The sequence below is a fragment of the Heptranchias perlo genome, chromosome 21 (genome assembly GCF_035084215.1).
Source record: "Heptranchias perlo isolate sHepPer1 chromosome 21, sHepPer1.hap1, whole genome shotgun sequence".
Taxonomy (NCBI): Eukaryota; Metazoa; Chordata; class Chondrichthyes; order Hexanchiformes; family Hexanchidae; genus Heptranchias; species Heptranchias perlo.
Window position 1 is genome coordinate 15,891,215 of NC_090345.1, and position 21,198 is coordinate 15,912,412.

The 21,198-nt window shown below is 42.3% G+C and overlaps 1 protein-coding gene across 1 annotated transcript in view; it reads left to right on the top strand.

The window, feature by feature from the left end:
- Positions 1-21,198, top strand: part of pdzd8 (PDZ domain containing 8) — a 165,682-nt gene that overhangs the window by 52,289 nt on the left and 92,195 nt on the right. The window contains exon 2 of the mRNA XM_068002139.1: positions 56-181. Within this exon, the coding sequence (XP_067858240.1) occupies positions 56-181 (126 nt within the window). The remainder of the gene's footprint in view (positions 1-55; positions 182-21,198) is intronic.

Below are 21,198 nucleotides of genomic sequence, written 5' to 3' on the forward strand. Positions count from 1 at the left end.
ATTAAAAATGTAAAAAAAGAACCCTTCTCAATATTTTTTTTCTTTTGGTTTCCAGATACAAACCATTCTTTCCATTCCAAATTCTTCCAACAACAGTAAACTCAGCAATCCGTGACCTTTATATGCAAGACTCAAGCATCATTGAAGGACGCCTAAAAGTCACAGTGGTTGAATGCAGCAGGTATGTAGGACAGGATAACCTTTCTTAGGAAAATATATTCTATTTTGTTAATCAGTACTTTGTCCTTCGATAGGGGCAATTTTATCAATTTAATCACATGGTTTTACTGTTAATTTTAAAAAAAAATTATTCTTTTATAAATTCTCCTTCAACATTTTTCAACAGTCTACCTGTTTATAATTTTTCCCTAATTTTTCTTTATTTATTTTGTTATTTCTGGGTTCTAATTTGCTTGCCTTCAGCTTTTTTGTCCTTTCTCTAATTTTTGTACAAATCAAGGTGTGGGGTGTTAGTGTGGAGGAATTGAGCTAAGAGCCTTGGCTCAATGGTAGACGCTCGTCTGAGTCAGAAGGGTGTGGGTTCAAGCCCCATTCCAGAAGTTTGAGCATATAATCAAGGTTGACACTTTAATACAGTACTGAGGGAGTGCTGCACTGTTGGAGGTGCCGTCTTTTGGATGAAATAATAACTAGGGCCCCACTGCCCTCTCACGTGGGTGTAAAAGATCCCATGGCACTATTTGAAGAAGAGCATGGGAGTTCTCCCCATGTCCTGTCCAATATTTATCCGACATCACTAAAACAAATTATCTGGTCACTTATCTCATTGCTGTTTGTGGGACATTGCTATGTGCAAATTGGTACTAAATTTTCCTTTTACTAGTTTGAACCAATGTTCCTTTTTACTACTCTTGCATTAGAATTTTAAGTAATTTTACAGATTTATCTTTTCCCTACTATTTGCTATCTTACATATCTCTACATGATCACCTGTCAGATGTCTCCTTTTAAGACTGAAAGTCTCGAATTTCTCGAGTCTTTCCTCATAACTTAGACCTCTATCAACCTTGTGGCACTTCTATGCACTGTCTCCAACAATTCAATATTTCCAAGTGTTTCAGTAATCAGAACTGGGAACACTACTATGTATGGACTGAACAGATCACTGTACACTGGGATCATGAAATTCAGCCACTATTTGGCCTCTCGAGTGAGATGCCCCAAATTACTAACAAATTGGGGACAGTTTTGTGTTGTAGGCCCAAGCCCATTAGGAACTGATTTAAGACTGCCCAAATGCATTTTACAGTGAACCCTTACAGCTAGCAGACAGAAGAAACTTATATCCCTTCAGTCTGAGTTGTATTTGAAATCAGGTCCCAGAGGTGAAAGGCTAGTGTCTAACTCACTACATCACCCAGTTCCCTTTCTACAGAATTTATTGCTGATGAGCTCCCTCTTTAGTTCCTTTGCCAAAGACTTGGATCCTAGCATGCTGGTGATGAACATCTGGAATATTTCCCATTATTTATTGACACTAATAAAATCCCTGAACCTCAGACATTTGTTCAGGCACCACATTTGTCACTTTCAATCCACTGCAGATTATATTTATGAACTAGTTATAGCATGATACCAGAGTCTTAATTCTAAAAAGGTTGATAGAGGAATGTTTAGATGGAGCACATGTTTACAGCTATAATTCTTTTTGTTTTAGAAAAATTCCTTGGCCTTGAGGTTACATTGTGGGATCCCAGCATACAAACACAATGCATTTGCCTGAAATTTCTCTTTCTCCTTTTTGGGAGAGGCGTTAACCCCTTTAAAATAAATGGGCATCAGTTCCTTATTCCCCCACCTTCTCCATCTCCCCTGCACCCTTCCCCTCTCTCTCTCCGATCCCTTCCCCCACTCCTTTCTTGCCACTCTCCTCCCTTCCTCCCTTCCATCCCTTCCCTCCTTCCCCATTACCCCCTCTCCTCTGCCCCTCGCTTATCCCCCCTCTCCTTTCCCTTCACCTCCCCCACTCTCCTCAATTTCCCCCTTACTCTCCCTGACCCTAATCCTCTTCCCCAATCTACCTCCCCTGTACTCCTCCCCCTTTTCATTTCTCCATTTCTCCCTAACTTCCTCCTTCTCCTCCCCCCCACCCCTGCCCATTTTGTCTTCATTCCTTGTGTGCAAAGTCACAAGAGATCAACTAGTTAAAAATAAATTTAAGTCTTGTGTATAAGGCAGAATACCAAAATCTCTAAGTTGGCATTCCTGCTAATGCTGATCTGAACTGCAGGGGGAGAAGTTTGAAATATGGCATCCTGTCCCTGGTACAACAGGTAGTAGGTAGATATACTATTGATTTCCTCCCCCACCCCGAGCAAAATGTATGGCTAGAATGCTAACACTAGATGTTGCTGGTGTTATGTGAATACAAAAAACAGCACCGTACAAATGCAGAATAATTGAATTCTACGATTAATTACAAAATTTATCCCAAGACTGAGTTGTGTAACATAGCACTCAGTATAAAACTTACATCAAGAGCTTCACTCAATTTTCTAATTTACGGTTCCCATTTTGGTTAAAGCCGCTATAAGTTGCTCCCCTGTATTTATACATAAAGATGAGCTGGAAGGTGAGGCTTGTACACCAGATTTTAGTTATATCTACGTCCCCCAACCCACTTTGTCCAGGCTAAATCACATATCCAAAGTTAAATATTAATGAAAACGACATCCGCTGTACAATCCAAGCAGGATCATTCTCAGTAAACCACCTGATTCAGGCTAAATTTATCCACTGCAGATATGACAGGCCAAACTCAAATTAGAAGTTGAAGTTAAATGTGTTTAAAATGGTCTTTATTAGTGCATTTAACCTCTTGTTATGATGTTGATAAGCAGATGTTATGCAATTGAAAAGTTGTAATACAATTAAAAGAAATTCTTTTGTTCCATTTTTAAGTTATTTCTCCTCGCCCTTATTTGTAAAAGATTTTTTTTGTTCCCCACATCATGTATCATTCCCTGTGGGACACATGAGACCAGAGGTATATGAGAGCAGCTTGGGGTATTTTTACCCTCCTTCTGTATAGGAAAGAATCTTGCCTTTCATTGGGCGCTCAGTGTTGGATTAATTGAGTAGGTCAACCCAAATTATGTAGGTTCAGATGCCAGAGATAAATTAACTTGTTGGCTTTGTCAATAATGACAGAAAGTACAAGTAAATCTATGTGTCTATATACTCACAAGTAGGACACTCATCAGGGTTTGTGATGTCCCCAATCCAGGTTAGATCTCAGCACTAAATACCAAAGAACTGCTGAAATTAGTCCATATTTATACATCTTGAGGACAGTTCCTATGCAATGTCAGGTGACTTGATCTGAACCTGTGATTTCTGAGATTATTGCCATATGATCCTTGTGTCTTGTGCTACTGCACCAGTAGTTGGCAATGTTGCACCACATATACTTTATTCTGGCTGTAATGTAGTGGCCCCATTTCGTATCAGAAGATTTGATAAGCTTGTACGGCTGTTAACATTCACACTTTTTCCAGGATATTAGCAACCTAAGCCAGACATGCCAGCTCCAAACTATGCCATAATTCTTTACACAGATCCTTTGATGAAATCTGCCTTTCTTCTTAAATTGCCGTAAACTTTACAACATATCCTGTCTTGCTTTGGCTTGCAGAATCCTAATGACCTTATCTAAACCACGTGTTAGCATACATCACACAGAATAAATTCATAATACACAAATATTAGTACTGACTTTTGTATTGTTAGGCTATTTTTCATTATTTCTCATCTGATGCTCTGAGCCTTCTGCCTTCTGCCCATTGTATGCCTGCAGTTTTACACTTCCTCCTTTACTGTAACCCTCTATGCTAACTATCTTATGATGCCCTTTACTTATACCAAGCTGTTACGGTATTGTATTATACACTATCCTATACTCAACACGTGTGCAATCTTGTGCCTGAATCTGGACCTCACCTCTTGGGTGCCCTAACACTACAGCTAACTGGAGTGTTTGCTTCACACCCAAGCTACAGTTATAGTATAAAAGAAGGCTTAATCTGGAGTTAGGGACTGACATGACAGCAGAGATAAGGAAAGTGAGACTTCCTGGACGAGAGAGTCTCTCTCCGCTTCATATTTTAGTCAGGTTGGAGCCTAGTTCCAGATTTACATTACATAAATTTAACGTCTGTGGAAAGTAGAAACTACTGTGCTGCCACTAAACTTGTGTAAATGCATCCTTAAGAGAATCAATGCATTTAAATGCTTAATTTTGTTTCAGTGGCTAAATGATCTCTAGAAATTATGCTAAAGCTTTATGGCATAGTGGTCAGATTACCGTTAGAGTACTGTGTTTTTGTGGTGATGAAAATTAAACATGCATCCATTGGAAAGGTACAAAGAACAAGAAGTCTAATTTTACTGGTAAGGGAGGAAAGATATGAGAAACTGAAGCTCTATAGTCTAGACAGAAGGTGATTAAAGAGGCCCTCATCAGGATATATAAAATGGTAAATGGAATAAACACAATAAATCGGAATGTCACTTACAACTAAACTAGGAATGTAAGACCGGAGGACATAGATGTAAATTAGTGAAAAGTCCGCTCCTGAAACAGTGATAAAGGAATGGAATAATGTGCCAGACAGGATTGTGGAACCAAGAATATTAAAAATGTTCAAGATAATGGGAGAGTTGGGGTATGAGGGTGTCTGAGAGGGATGGGCCAAATGGCCTTTTCTCAGTCTCTTGTGCTTTTACATGATTTAAATATCACAAAAAGCCACCTCAAAATTAGGCTGTCAGCAAGAATCTTGCTACAGTCAATTCCCATTCATTTTTTTAAATTACAAATCTCATTATTCAAAGGAAATCTATCATACAACAATACTCTGATTTTAAAATGGTTTAACTTGTGCATTTACCTCTTACCCTAACATTGGATGAAACAAATTCTTTTGTCTTAATGTTATGTCCCCTCTCCCTTATTTTTAAAAAATCATCCAGTGATTTAACCAAAAAGCAGATTTTCATAAGTTTCACAATATTTGCAGTTCTTGTTTTGAAACCCTGAGTGATTTAAATTTATGTTTTAACTTGTGTTTGTAAATACTTCACAATTTAATTTTGAAAACAAGAATACAGATTTCTGTCTGTATTTTAGACTCGGTATATTCCCTTTTGGGCCTTCCCGTTGTGCTTCCCCTGATGCTCGACATGAGTCAGCTCCTTGTTTTCCTCCTAACTCCTGCCAGATGGTGCATCCCACCGAGATGGCAGCAGGGGAAACCTCTACTCCAGTCAAAGTAGGTTGAGGCAAGGATAAAAATAGCCCAGTCTGAGAAAATCATGTACTCTCTGAGACTGAATCAGGAGGATTTATTTTTTAAATACTTGCTGTATTACTTAGGCGCTGTGAGCCAAATCTGGTTCTTGTTACCCCACCCCCCAACACTGAATTGAGTCGGCCCAAGTTCATTTAATATTGAATGATGAGTAGTTTTTATGTCAGTACATATTGAGAAATCTGGAAACTGAAAAGACACCAGTAGTTTATTAAGTTATTCCAAATTGCATTATTTGTGAGGCAACCACTAATTGTGTGATTCTACCACTAACAGGCTACCAACAAGAGATATTGAATTATATTATTTAAAATAGTGCTTCTGCTCTCCTACTAGTTTGAATCTGGCTGGGTTGAGCAGGCTGCAGTTATGAGGTTCCTGCCTCTGTTCTCTGGGCATGGAACTGTGACAGATGTGAGAGACTTACTATTGCATCTGTCCCTGCAGCAAACCTGGGGGGAGGCAAAGCCATCCAGAGCGATGAGAATAATAGTCCCTGTTCAAAATGAATAATTGCTCCTTCAGTAAATATTCTCTCGTTCTCTCTTAAATTCATCTTAAATTCACTGAAATGACAAGAGCACTGCAGCAATCCATTTTAGTTAAACCAGATTGACTTTAAAGTTGCAAAATGCAATGGATTTTTTTAGGATTATTCGCATACATGCAGAAAAAGCCATGTGGTTTATGTATAATATATTACAACATCAGGTAGCACTCTTGGCTTTGAATCAGAAGGTCATGGCATCAAGCCCCACTCCAGGACTTGAGTACATAATATAAGCTGACACTTCCAGTACAGCACAGCACTGAGGGAGTTCTGCATTTTTGGGAGTGCTGTCCTCCAGGTGCAGTGTTAAACTGAGGCCCTATCTGTCTGGTCAGGTGAATGTTAAAGATCCCATGGCACTATGCAAAGTACAGCAGGGATTTATTCAAGAGTCCTAGCCAACATTTCGTCCTTAACTAAGACCATCCAAAAGTAGATAAACTGGTCATTCATCTCATTAATATTTCTGGAAGCTAACTGTGCATATAATAACTGACCCATACATCTATACAGCAGTTAAAAGTAATTAATTTTAAATGAAACACTTTGGCATGTCCTGAGATACACGATAAAGCACAATATAAATAAATGCAAGTTTATTTTTCTTAAATGTCCTATGTGCAGTATATCCACTAGAGGGCATCTACACACAGTGAAGTTTTCTTCTGAAGTACTCTAAATGACCACAAGAGGACATCTGAAAACAGAAATCCAGTGATTGAGCAATAAAACGGAAGCGATCCATATATTTTTTTTAAAAGTCTGTCTGTTTTTCTTCTTGGTTTCTCTTGATGTGTTGTCCTATTTCCGTGCTGCGTCGGTTCCTTTATCTTTTTACAGATTGAATTTATTTTGATTGCTTCTTCTCTTTTCCTCTCAAGATTTGTTTCCATTTACCTGATTAGTATGATTGACTCTTCCTCTCGAATGCTTAATTTTTTTTCTGTAAGTTAATGTGTTTTACTGTCCATTCATCTGATGATGCCACTACTTTGTTCTCTTTGTGCAGTTTTCCTGATGTCACAGAGTAATGCACAAGCTTATACAGTGAAGGTTTCAGATTTACGTTTCTCCACAGTGTTCAAGGAGGGCAGGGTCTTTTTCTTGTTCTCTGTGTAAACAATCGTTTTTAAAATTACTCCTCAACTATGTGACCAATGTGTGACTACTTATCTTAACAGCATGAGCAGGGAAAGTGCAGGTTAATCGGAATTTCCAGCCATTTCACATCCTTTTCCAGAGCTGTGATTAGTAAGAAGATGGAAGGAGCTGGACAAAGTTCTGGGGAAAGTTGGACCTGTACTGGCCGGACGGGTCGCACCTCAACAGAGCTGGGACCAATGTCCTTGCGGGGAGTTTCGCTAGTGCTGTGGGGGAGGGTTTAAACTAATTTGGCAGGGGAATGTGCGCCAGGATGTAGCATTAGAAAGGAGAAACAAGGTGCACAAAGGATTGGGAGAGACAGATAGCACTAGAGTAAGAAATGGTACAGAATTAGGTGGGATCAGATTCAGAGAGAATACAAGAAGGTCTAAGATAGGTTGACAGTGCATGTGTGTAAACGCACAAAGCGTAGCAAACAAGGTTGGTGAGCTGCAGGCACAATTAGCCACATGGGAATATTATGTTGTGGTGATAACTGAGACCGGCTCACAAAAGGGCAGGATTGGGTACTAAATATTCCTGGATACAAGGTGGTAAGGAAGATGTCTGGTTGATAATACAAGTGAGAACCAAGCTGAATACAGAAAGTTCAGAGGGGAAGCGAAAAGGGAAATAAGAGGGGCAAAGAGAGGGTATGAGAATAGACTGGCAGCTAACATAAAAGGGAATCCAAAAGTCTTCTATAGGCATGTAAACAGTAAATGGGTAGTAAGAGGAGGGGTGGGACCGATTAGGGAAAAGGAGATCTATGGTTGAGACAGAGGGCATGGCTGAGGTACTAAATGAGTACTTTCCATCTGTTTCTACCAAGGTAGATGATGGAAAGAAAGTGTACTTTAGGCACGACAGATAAAATAAAAACTAGAAGGCGTAAGGCGATTAACCCAGCATCAAAGCTGTGGCAGGGGGTTGGGAACCTGAGCAGGGAGACAGAGAAAAGAGTGTCAGGAAGGGACAGAAGGTATGGAGTAAAAGGTAAAGTGTTAAAAAAGGAAAAAGCAGGAACTAAGTGTCACAAAACATATTTGAAAGTTCTTTATCTGAATGCACGTAGCATTCGTAACAAAATGGACGAGTTAACGGCACAAATAACTACATATGGGTATGATCTTGTGGCCATTACAGAAACATGGCTGCAGGGTGACAACGACTGGGAATTAAATATGCCAGGGTATTTAACAATCAGGAAGGACAGGCAGGAAGGAAGGGGAGCTGGGGTGGCTGTTAATAAAGGAATACAGAGAAATTATATTGGGACAAAGGATCAGGACAATGAAACAGTTTGGGTAGAGATAAGGAATAATAAGGGGGAAAAAAACACTAGTGGGCATAGTATGTAGGCCTCCTAATAGTTGCAACTCTGCTGGAAGAAGTATTAATCAGGAAATAGTCGGGTCCTGTAATAAGGGAACAGCTATAATTATGGGGGATTTTAACTATCATATTAACTGGACAAATCAAATTGGGCAGGGCAGCCTTGAGGAAGAGTTTATTGAGTGTATTAGGGATGGATTTCTTGAGCAGTATGTAACTGATCCTACATGGGGGCAAGCAACCTTGGACCTGGTCGTGTGTAATGAGCCAGGATTAATTAATTAATGTCCTAGTTAAGGATCCCCTTGGAATGAGTGACCATAACATGGTTACATTCCATATCCAATTAGAGGGTGAGAATGTTGGTTCTCAAACAAGCGTACTGAGCTTGAATAAAGGAGACTATGATGGTATGAGAGCGGAATTGATTAAAGTGGACTGGGAAAATAGATTAAAGGGTTAGACGGTACATAAGCAGTGGTGTTCATTTAAGGAGTTATTTTACAAGTTTCAAAAAAAAAAAATTCCACTGAGGAAAAAAGGGTGTAAAAGAAATGACAGCCATCCGTGGCTAAGTAAAGAAATTAAGGATAGTATCCGACTAAAAACAAGGACATATAAGGTAGCCAAACTTAGTGGGAGGATAGAAGATTGGGAAGTCTTCAAAAGACAGCAAAAAGTAACTAAAGGATTGATTAAGAAAGGGAAGATAGATTATGAAAATAAATTAGCAAAAAATATAAAAACAGATAGCAAGAGTTTCTACAGTTATATAAAAAGAAAAACGGTGGCTAAGGCAAACGTAGGTCCCTTAGAGGATGAGACCGGGAAATTAATGGTGGGAAACATGGAAGTGGCAAAAATGCTGAACAAATATTTTGTTTCAGTCTTTACGGTAGAGGACACTAAGAATATCCCAACACTGGACAAACAAGGGGCTCTAGAGGGGGAGGAGCTAAATTCGATTAAAATCACTAAGGAATTGGTACTCAGTAAATTAATGGGACTCAAGGCAGATAAATCCCCTGGACCTGATGGCTTACATCCTAGGGTCTTGAGGGAAGTGGCAGTAGGGATTGTGGATGCTTTGGTAATAATTTTCCAAAATTCTCTGGACTCGGCAAAGGTCCCGGCAGATTGGAAAACTGCTAATGTAACACCCTTATTTCAAAAGGGTAGTAGGCAGAAGGCTGGAAATTATAGACCAGTTAGCCTAACATCTGTGGTGGGTAAAATTTTGGAGTCTATTATTAAGGAGACAGTAGCGGAACATTTGGATAAACATAATTTAATAGGACAAAGTCAGCATGGCTTTACGAAGGGGAAGTCATGTCTGACAAATTTGCTTGAGTTCTTTGAGGACATAACGTACAGGGTGGATAAAGGGGAACCAGTGGACGTAGTGTATTTAGACTTCCAGAAGGCATTCGACAAGGTGCCACAGAAAAGATTATTGCTCAAGATAAAGAATCACTGGATTGGGGGTAATATTCTGGCATGGGTGGAGGATTGGTTATCTAACAGGAAGCAGAGAGTTGGGATAAATGGTTCATTCTCGGACTGGCAACCTGTAGCCAGTGGTGTTCCGCAGGGGTTGGTGCTGGGTCCCCAACTCTTTACAATCTATATTAACGATTTGGAGGAGGGGACCGAGTGTAACATATCAAAGTTTGCAGATGATACAAAGATGGAAGGGAAAGTAGAGAGTGAGGAGGACATAAAAAACCTACAACGGGATATAGACAGGCTGGGTGAGTGGGCGGAGATTTGGCAGATGCAATACAATATTGGAAAATATGAGGTTATACACTTTGGCAGGAAAAATCAGAGAGCAAGTTATTATCTTAATGGCGAGAAACTGGAAAGTACTGCAGTACGAAGGGATCTGGGGGTCCTACTGCAAGAAAATCAAAAATTTAGTATGCAGGTGCAGCAGGTGATCAAGAAGGCCAACGGAATGTTGGCTTTTATTGCTCGGGGGATAGAATATAAAAACAGGGAGGTATTGCTGCAGTTATATAAGGTATTGGTGAGACCGCACCTGGAATACTGCATACAGTTTTGGTGTCCATACTTAAGAAAAGACATACTTGCTCTCGAGGCAGTACAAAGAAGGTTCACTCGGTTAATCCCGGGGATGAGGGGGTGGACATATGAGGAAAGGTTGAGTGGATTGGGACTCTATTCATTGGAGTTCAGAAGAATGAGAGGCGATCTTATTGAAACATATAAGATTGTGAAGGGGCTTGATCGGGTGGATGCGGTAAGGATGTTCCCAAGGATGGGTGAAACTAGAACTAGGGGGCATAATCTTAGAATAAGGGGCTGCTCTTTCAAAACTGAGATGAGGAGAAACTTCTTCACTCAGAGGGTAGTAGGTCTGTGGAATTTGCTGCCCCAGGAAGCTGTGGAAGCTACATCATTAAATAAATTTAAAACAGAAATCGACAGTTTCCTAGAAGTAAAGGGAATTAGGGGTTACGGGGAGCGGGCAGGAAATTGGACATGAATTTAAATTTGAGGTTAGGATCAGATCAGCCATGATCTTATTGAATGGCGGAGCAGGCTCGAGGGGCCGATTGGCCTATTCCTGCTCTTATTTCTTATGTTCTTATGCTGCCAAAGTCACAGTAAAAGAGGAGGTAGTTGATATACTGGATGGACTAAAAATTGATAAAGAGGACGTACTAGAAAGACTGGCTGTACTTAAAGTAAACAATTTTACAACACCAAGTTATAGTCCAGCAATTTTATTTTAAATTCACAAGCTTTCGGAGGCTACCTACCTACTTAAAGTAGATAAGTCACCCGGTCCAGATGGGATGCATCCTAGGTTGCTGAAGGAAGTAAGGTTGGAAATTGTGGAGGTACTGGCTGTAATCTTCTAATCATCCTTAGATACGGGCATGGTGCCAGAGGACTGGAGAATTGCAGATGTTACACCCTTGTTCAAAAAAGGGTGCAAGGATAAACCCAGCAACTACAAGCCAGTCAGTTTAACATCGGTAGTGGGGAAACTTTTAGAAACAGTAATCCGGGTCAAAATTAACAGTCACTTGGACAAGAGTCAATTAATAAAGGAAGGCCAGCATGGATTTGTTAAATGCAAATTGTGTTTAACTAACTTGATTGAGTTTTTTGATGAGGTAATAGAGAGGGCAATGGGGTTGATGTTGTGTTAGTGGACTTCCAAAAGGCATTTGATAAAGTGCTGCATAATAGGCTCGTCATCGAAGTTGAAGCCCATGGAATAAAAGAGGCAGTGGCAGCATGGATATGAAATTGGCTAAGTGACAGGAAACAGAGAGTAGTGGTGAACAGTTGTTTTTCGGACTGGAGGGAGGTGTACAGTGGTGTTCCCCAGGGGTCGGTACTTGGATCACTGCTTTTCTTGATATATGTTAATAACTTGGACTTGGGTGTACAGGGCACAATTTCCAAATTTGCAGATGACACAAAACTTGGAAGTGTAGTAAACAGTGAGGAGCATAGTGATAGACTTCAAGAGGACATAGACAGGCTGGTGGAATGGGCGGACACGTGGCAGATGAAATTTTACGCAGAGAAGTGTGAAGTGAGACATTTTGGTAGGAAGAATGAGGAGAGGCAATATGAACTGAAGGGTATTTTTTAAAAGGGGTGCGGGAAGAAGGGTATATGTGCACAAATCGTTGAAGATGGCAGGGCAGGTTGAGAAAACGGTTAAGAAAGTATATGGGATCCTGGGCTTTATAAATAGAGGTATAGAGTACAAAAGCATGGAAGTCATGATGAACTTTTATAAAACACTGGTTCAGCCACAACTGTAGTATTGTGTCCAGTTCTGGGCACCGCACTTTAGGAAGGATGTGAAGGCCTTAGAGAGGGTGCAGAAGATTCCAGGGATGAGGGAGTTCAGTTATATGGATAGATTGGAGAAGCTTGGCTTGTTCTCCTTAGAGCAGAGAAGGTTGAGAGGAGATTTGATAGAGGTATTCAAAATCATGAAGGGTCCAGACAGAGAAGATAGAGAGAAACTGTTCCCATTGGCGGAAGGGTCAAGATCCAGAGGACATAGATTTACGGTGATTGGAAAAAGAACCAAAGGCTACATGAGGAAAATCTTTTTTACACAGCGAGTGGCTATGATCTGGAATGCGGTGGTGGAGGCACGTTAAATTGTGGCTTTCAAAAGGGAATTGGATAAGTACTTGAAGGGAAAAAATTTGCAGGGCTACGGGGATAGGGCAGGGGAGTGGGACTAGCTGGATTGCTCTTGCAGAGAGCTGGCACGGACTCGATCGGCCAAATGGCCTCCTTGAGTGCTGTAACCACTCCATGGTTCTATGAAATGGTATGAATAGTGCCCTAAAATCTAATCTAATTATCCTTTATTTTTCGGCAAAGGTTACAAACAATTATGGGCATACGTGTACTAAGATCAATCCTCTTGCCTCTATCTCCTGCATTTGCTGTTTTTTGAATGATTTTGTTGAAATCATGTACTGATATTGGGGATAGAATTGAGGAGTTAATGAACCTGACAATGTGAAGGAGCTGGAGCAACACACACACAAATTGGCAGGACAGGATCACTGAAGATCCCAATGTAAACACTTGCATCTTTACCAACATTAACGTCACTCTGTCAAGTTAATAGACACGGTAGTTCCAGTGATGGAGACTTTTTTAAAAAAGGGATATAGAAGGGATGACTGAAAGCTTAGTCAAAAAGATGGATTTTGAGAAGGATTTTTAAAGGTGGAGACAGCAGTGGAGTGGCATATGGATTTAGGAAGGTATTCTGGAGACGGCCTGAGGCAACTGATGGCTCTGCTACAAATGGTGGGATGAAGGGAATGGGAGATGTACAACAGACTAAAGGCAGAGGATTGGAGTGTGGAATGAGATGTATGGCTGGTAAGGTTGCAGAGATAGTTTGGGCCAAGTGCTATGGAGGGATTTCAAGATGACTATCATAAATTCACTGCGTTGGGGGACAGGGCGCCATTGTGGGTCAGTGAAGTCGGGGATAATTGGCAAATGGGACTTAATGCAGAACAGGATACAAGCAGCTGAGTTTTGAACATGTTAGAGTTCATAGAGCATGGAGGATGGGAAGTTAGCAAGAAGAACAGTGCAGAAATCAGATCCATAGATAACCAAAAGGTGGATCCATGCAGATGCTGACACCGCATCTGCAAATAATGTCATGAAGGGGTAGCATGTAGATGAGGAGACAAGTCAAGGATGGATCCTTGGGAGACTCCAGAGGTGATAGCTCAGGGGTGAGAAGAGAAGCCTTTGTTGGATATGCACTGGTTAGGCTCAAACAGTTAGAAGTGGAGGGCAGTTACATGGAGCTGGACAATGGAGGAGAGTCAATGGAAGATGGCTTGTTCAACCATATTGAAAGCTGCGGAGAGGTTGAGGGCAAGGACTAAAATGCACTGTAGTTACATTCACGGAAGATGTCATTTCTGCCTTTGGCAATCTCTATGCAGTGAAAAGATTTAAATAACGAGGTTTGGGAAAGAGGGGCGTGGAATTGGAGAGGAAAGAAAGGTTGGAAATGGGGAGGTAGCTGGGAAGGATAGAAAGGTCAAGTGTGCACTTTTTTTGAAGATGGGGAGGTGATGATGGCGATGTTATGATGGCGATGTTTGAAAGGGAGAGGAATGGTGTCTGAGCAAAGAGTGTCATTTTCAGTGTTCACAAGCACGGGGGTATTGAGTGGTCGTTGAGTGGGGTGGGGATTAAGGGCGCAAGAGATAGATTTCATGGAAGAGTTGCACTTAGAGAGAGCAAAGGGGTTGGGAGAGATGCTTCTGAGTGACAGACGATTGATGGTTGATGCCCGTGGCAGAGAATACCAATGGAGGTGCCAAGTAAGGTCCGTGGGCTTATTTAAGAATAACTCGAGCTTGGAATGGCAGCAGAAGAGAAGGCAGGCTGAGGAGCAGTGTTGAGTGAGGGGAGGAATCAAGAGAAGCAGGAGAAGAAAGAAAAAGAAAGACTTGCATTTATAGAGCGCCTTTCACGACCTCAGGATATCCTAAAGCGCTTTACAGCCAATTAAGTACTTTTGAGGTGCAGTCACTATTGCAATGTAGGAAACACAGCAGCCAATTTGCGCACAGCAAGCTCCCACGAACAACAATTTGATAATGACCAGATAATCTGTTGTAGTGATGTTGGTTGAGGGATAAATATTGGCCAAGACACCGGGGATAATCCCCTGCTCTTCAAAATATTGCCATGGATCTTTTACATCCACCTGAGGGGGCAGGCGGGGCCTGGGATGAGATGAAGAGGATGAGAGTAGAACCCAGAAATGACTAAAAAAGAAAAGTGGGAGTTGGTGGCTTAGATCAAGAGTGACAGCCAATATGCAGATCGGAAGAACGCCCTTAGATTACACGGACAGGTGGCAGAGAGGTAGGGACCTGACTTCTGCAACCTTCTCTAGCTTTGTATCCTCTCCCGTACACTGTGGCCCCCTGACTCTGGTCTCCAGCGTGTCTCCCCTCCCACTTTTGGTGTTAGATCCTTCAGCTTCCTTGGCCCTACTCTGTAGAACTCGCTCCCTAAACCCATTCACCTCTTTACCTCGTTCCCCACCTTTAAAAGTCATTTCAAAACCCCTCTCTTTGACCAAGCTTTTGGTCACCTCTCCCAGCCCTCCTGCAAAGGTTCAGTGTCTGCTCCTTTTCTTCCCTATAAAGCACCTTGGAACATCTCTGTACATTAAAGACACTATGTGAATACAAGCCACTTAAAAGTTTTTTTCCAGTGCAGTGTGCTGCTGTTTGGTGGCTGCTCACCAGAGGGCATCAGAGACTTGCATTCCAAAGACTGACCACTTACAGTGAGGTTAGAGTAGGATTCAGAAAGATTCATATCTAGCGAATAAGGACATCTAAAATGACCTTTTCTTACCAAAGGCATCAGAGTACCTCATTCTCAACCTTTTAGTTAAGCAATGGCTTAAGTATTTTGACCTGACACCAATTAGTTATAGTAATGATCTTTTATTTGAACAAAAGTAAGGATCAATACATGCAAGTATTTAAGCGGTAATTATCAGAAAACAAGGAATCATATTACTCCATTGTCCTCTGGGTAGAGATTGTAACTTTTGGTTCCGTTCGAACTCTCGCCCTCTTTTCCTCTGACTTCTCAACCCTCTAACTTCTTCTTTCTCCTCTACACTGAGTCTAAGTAGGGGCTGGCTACTTATACACTCAGCTCACCCCGGCCCCCTTTTCACTGTGGCAAATTTAAGCCATTTGTAGATGCTTCCCTTATCAGTACTAGGGGCCATCCATGGTTCTTCCTTGATTCTGGAACGTAGTTACTTTAGCGACAAGTTCGGACACACTGACCCAACCTTTTTTTCCCACTGTTTTTGCCTCAGCATGGTTGAATGTTTTTAACCACGGATGTTACTGCAGTAAGTCTGGTTCCTGTAGTTTCTCACCCATAACCCTGTTAAATCTAACCCTTTGAATTCCTCATACATTTGTGCGAAAACTACATTCCTTTATAGTCCCCACCTTGAGAGTGCGGCACCACGAGGGCTAATCTCTCACTATTATTTCTTAAACAGTCCCATTGTTTCTAGGATTTGTTGCCTTCAGTGCATCTTTTTCCAAGTACGTTTAACACGTTAATAAAACTAGTAATACCATTATTATAATGCCTTGAGCAATCACAGAAAACTTTGGCAATATACGGCACCAAGGGTGCTGTCCCACATTGTAGACTAGTTCCCATCATTCATGTTTTCCCAGTTGGGCAATTGCCTTTGCAGTTATCTAATTTTGTTCTGTGTTCTGTGGCGGTTGCATGACGGGCCAGGACCGACCGCAGGTTCGATGACAGTGGGGGTACTGGATGCCGAAACTGTGCAATTGCTGTAGTGCTTCCTCCACCAGTGATGTCGTTCTTACAGCTTCCCTGTTTCCTATGAAATCAAGCTCAGTGTCTGAGTTACTCATCAGTTTTGTCTCTGACTATTGCTGATTTGAGCTGGTTAAAATGGTGCCATTTGGTGACCTTTTTGTTTCCTTTCCCTGTGTACGGTATTAGGTACACCACTGGACTAGATCCGTTCAGTATTCGAAAAGGTCCTTTCCATTTAGGTTCAAACACATGTTCCCGTTTCCCATAATTCTAAACCATAACTACATCTCCTACCTCATAATCTGAGGGTTTTACCTTTTTGTCGAAATATTTTTTAATCTGATTCCTAGATTTCCCACTGTTAAGTGGCACAGATCGGTTAATTTGATTCACATTTTCCACCATCTGTTATAACCGTTAACTTCCGATCACGCCCAACAACAAAGGGGTTGCTGTGGGCACTAAAAGGCTGGTGTACGCATCAGTCTTCCCGTCATAGCCTGGTATGGTGAGATACCTGTGGTGGCATGAGGGGTTGATCGAATTGCCATAAGACACATGGACAGCATATTTGCCCATTGAGTGGGGTGATCTGCACAAAACTTCTTTAGTATAGTTTTTAGGGTCCGATTGCCTCTTTCCACCACCCCGGAAGTCTGCGGATGATGGGAGATATGCAGTTTGAGCTTTATTTTCATGAGCTTTTGAAGCTCAGTCGAAATTTTGCCTGTAAAATGGGACCTTTGATCACTGTCTACTTGTATTGTTCCTCCCCACCAGCAGATCACCTCACTCAACAATATTCTAGCTGCAGTTATAGCGGTGTTAGTCTTACATGGGAATGTTTCCGTCCACTTTGTGAGTTTATCAATAATGGCCAAACAGTGCAAGTAACCTGAAGGCGCCTGGTGTAAAGAGCCTATGAAATTAATCTGTAAATATGTCTACGGTCCCTCGGGGAGGTGCACTTTGAAGGAAGGCACCATTGATGTGTAAGGCTGGATTGTGTTGCAGACATACCAAATGGTATGTCTGCAAATGGTACGTTGGCCTTCATTGCAAGAGGATTTGAGTAAAGGAGCAAGGATGTCTTACTGCAGTTATACACGGCCTTGGTGAGACCACACCTGGAGTATTGTGTGCAGTTTTAGTCTCCTTACCTAAGAAAGGATATGCTTGCCATAGAGGGAGTGCAGCGAAGATTCACCATACTGATTCCTGGGATGGCAGGACTGTCGTATGAGGAGAGATTGGGTCGACTCTGCCTGTATTCACTCGAGTTTAGAAGAATGAGAGGGGATCTCATTGAAACATATAAAATTCTGACAGGGCTGGACAGACTGGATGCAGGGAGGATGTTTCCCCTGGCTGGGGGGGGGTCCAGATCTAGGGGTCACAGTCTCCGGATACAGGATAGGCCATTTAGGACTGAGATGAGGAGAAAGTTCTTCACTCAGAGGGTGGTGAACCTGTGGAATTCTCTACCACAGAAGGCTGTGGAGGCCAAGTCACGGAATATATTTAAGAAGGAGCTAGATAGATTTCTAGGCACAAAAGGCATCAAGGGGTATGGGGAGAGAGCGGGAATATGGTATTGAGATAGAGGATCATCCATGATCATATTGAATGGTGGAGCAGACTCGAAGGGCTGAATGGCCTACTGCTGCTCCTATTTTCTATGTTTCTATGTTTCAAACATCTTGCTACCCAGCGAATGATGTAATCTTTTCATCCGGGCCACTGTGCAACTTTTTTGGATTTTATGCGCTGTGGTCTCTGCAGAACAGTGACCACCCACGCCATGACCATGGAACATGTCAAAGAATTCTTCAGCCATGGTAGGGGGTACACACACAACTGGGAATGGTTTGGACTTGGGTTTATACATAAGTGAGGCATGCTCCACATCATTGGACTGTCCTTTCTGAACAAGAACAGTTTCATTAGCCCATGGTGTGGGTTGGGGCAGGGGTTTATTCTCTCGGTGCCATGCCATTGTTTGCTCATACACTCCCTACAAATGTCCTGGCCACTGTAAGTCGAATTTGGCGGGATGACTATCTATTGCACAGACACCACCATTGGAGAACGGGCCAAAAGGCTACCCGGTGTGGGCGGCCTCTTTGACTGCCTTGTCGGCCTGGGAATTACCAACTGAGTGTGGGCCTTTACCTATGAAGCCTGGCGCTTTTGTATCTTTTAACACGTCCCACAACAATCTAAATAAATCACCAAAGAGCAATAATTTTCCATCAGAGGTGTGATAGTTACCCTTACAATACAGAGGAAGTGAGAACATAGTGTTGATAGCATAGGCACAGTCAGACCAAATATTAACAGGTTGGCCGGAGGATTCAATTGCAGCTGTCAAGAGCACCGCGACTTCAGCATGTCGTGCTGAATGTGGCACGCACTTGTGCTGGATAATTTGGCCGGGGAGAATGACTGCAAACCCTGTAAATGGTACTCCATTCTGATGAAATGAAGAACCATTGATGTAGACTTCTGGCATGTCAGGTAATGGTATCTTCTCAACCGGATTAACTTCAAAGCCTAGCAATGGTGAGGGGCACTCGAGTGACTCACCCCTGTACTGCAACAACTGTGGGTAGGAGAGTTGTCTGCCTCGGTGTGATATTGAGGTGTTGTTCCATCAATAGAAGTGTCCAGTGGCTCAATCGAGCAGACGACACCAATGTATCACCAGGCTTCATTAAGAGGTTCAGTGGTGTATGCGGTGAATGGAGCAATAGAGTTTGCAATGCGGTGATGTATGTGAAATGTTCCACAGCTCAATAAGTGGCCAACAAATGTGTCTCGCATGGATCGTAGGTCTTCTCCACTCCCGTGATGCATACACAATAGGTAAGAGCTTACCTTGTTCGTCTTGACACAGGACGGCAGCAAAACTTTGGTCAGTCGCTCCATCCTCCAGGTGAAAGGGCTCGCTTGGGTCCAGGGTGATCAGGCAAGTTACTTGTATCATTGCTTCCTTTCGTTCTTGGACAGCCTCAGTGTGTTGAATCATCCATTGGGACTGCACATTGTCCTCCTTCCCTTTAAGTAACTCATACACTGGTTTAGCAAGATTGCCAAACGTGGTATAAAAGCTCTCTGATATCCCACCAAGCCCAAGAATGAACGGAGCGCTGCCTTAGACACTGGCAAAGGTAATCGCTGTATGATTTTTACTTTGTGCTGATCTGGAGTCTGTCCAGCAGCAGAGATGGACATGCCCAGAAATGTAACTTGTTCCTGTAGCAGCTGAGCCTTTCGAGGGTTAAGTTTTAATCCTGACCCATTTAACATTTCGAACAGCTCATCCAACAACTGGAGATGTTGCTTCTTTGTTTCTGTAGCTAGCAGCAAATCATCTACATACTGTAATAGGCACTCTGGCTTAGAGAAACCTTTGATGGCCCTTGCTATTCACTTGTGGAAGATAGTTGGAGCATTACGAAATCCCTGGAGCGGAGCAGACAAGTCCACGTGTAACTCTGATCTTCAAAAGTAAAAGTGAATTTATACGGATCTCCCTTTCTTGTGGGTATACACCGGTATCCGTTAGCTATGTCTAGGGTTGAAAACCATTTGGCTCTGGGTGGAACTAGGAATAACAATGTTGGTGTTTTCCTTACCATGGGTGAGCAAGAGGGAGTACCTAAATTTAACTTGTGCTAATCGATAGTTAATCGCCAACTACTGTCGGGTTTCTTAACTGGCCAAATAGGAGAATTTGTAGTAAACGTGTCACTCTAACAACTCCCTGCCGTGCCAGTGACTGAATGGTAGCTTCCACATACGGATGGCTTTCCTTGGGGATTGAATACTGTTTTGCGAATGAATGTGGGGGTCCATTCATGGACTCCTCGCCTTCCATCCGTCCACAATCATGTTTATTGCGGGCAAACGTGGATGTCTGTTTTCGCAGTATATTTTGTATCTCCGGGTCCTTGTGGACTGAAAATTCATACACCTCCTTTTTCTTAATCGCGAACACTGAATGCATGACCGAAATCTCTACAACCGACTTACTATTACTTAGGCTAAACCATAGACATCGGTTAGAATAATCAGTAATGAACCATACTGATCTAAAACATCAGTCCCCAATATACCTCGCCCATCGTTAATTCATATTACTACCGCAGTATGTAGTTTACACTCCGCACCCTGTAAAGACATCCGAGCCGAGCTCAACTGATGAGCATACGATGACGATCCGTCAAAACCTTTTAAATGTGTGTGCTTCCCTCTGGCTGCAGCGTGGCGTTCGAGATATGGAGTATGAATGATGGTTACCGCTGACCCTGTATCTATTAATGTCACCTGTTGTTGGCCCCCATCAATAACAACAGAGACTACAGGACTAGCATGGCCATCATGTCTACTACCGACTTTGTCGGGGGGTCCGACTCCCTTCATTGTTGGCCCAGATTCTGACCTTCAGGCGGAGCTGAAGGAGTGGGGGTCATGGCAACTACCACCATTTGTTTAGGTTGGCCCGTAATGTTACTGGTTGTCAGGAGTGCCAGTAATTTATCAAATTTCTTCTCTCTAGTATATGACCGTGGCTCCAGTTTTTTGGAGTAGTGCGGTGGGGGAACGGGCTGGGTAGTGGTTCCTTCTCTGGCAAAATAGAATCATAGAATCATAGAAGTTACAACATGGAAACAGGCCCTTCGGCCCAACATGTCCATGTCGCCCAGTTTATACCACTAAGCTAGTCCCAATTGCCTGCACTTGGCCCATATCCCTCGATACCCATCTTCCCCATGTAACTGTCCAAATGCTTTATAGCGTTGTCCCATTTTGGCACAATTGTAGCATTGGGGCCCCCTATTTCCTGATATTTCTATCCGTTCGTGGTCCCTCAACCACTGCCACGGGTTTTCCCCCAAATCTTGAATTTTGCAACGCTCCCATGGGTCTGGTGATGTGTCCTTTTACATCACC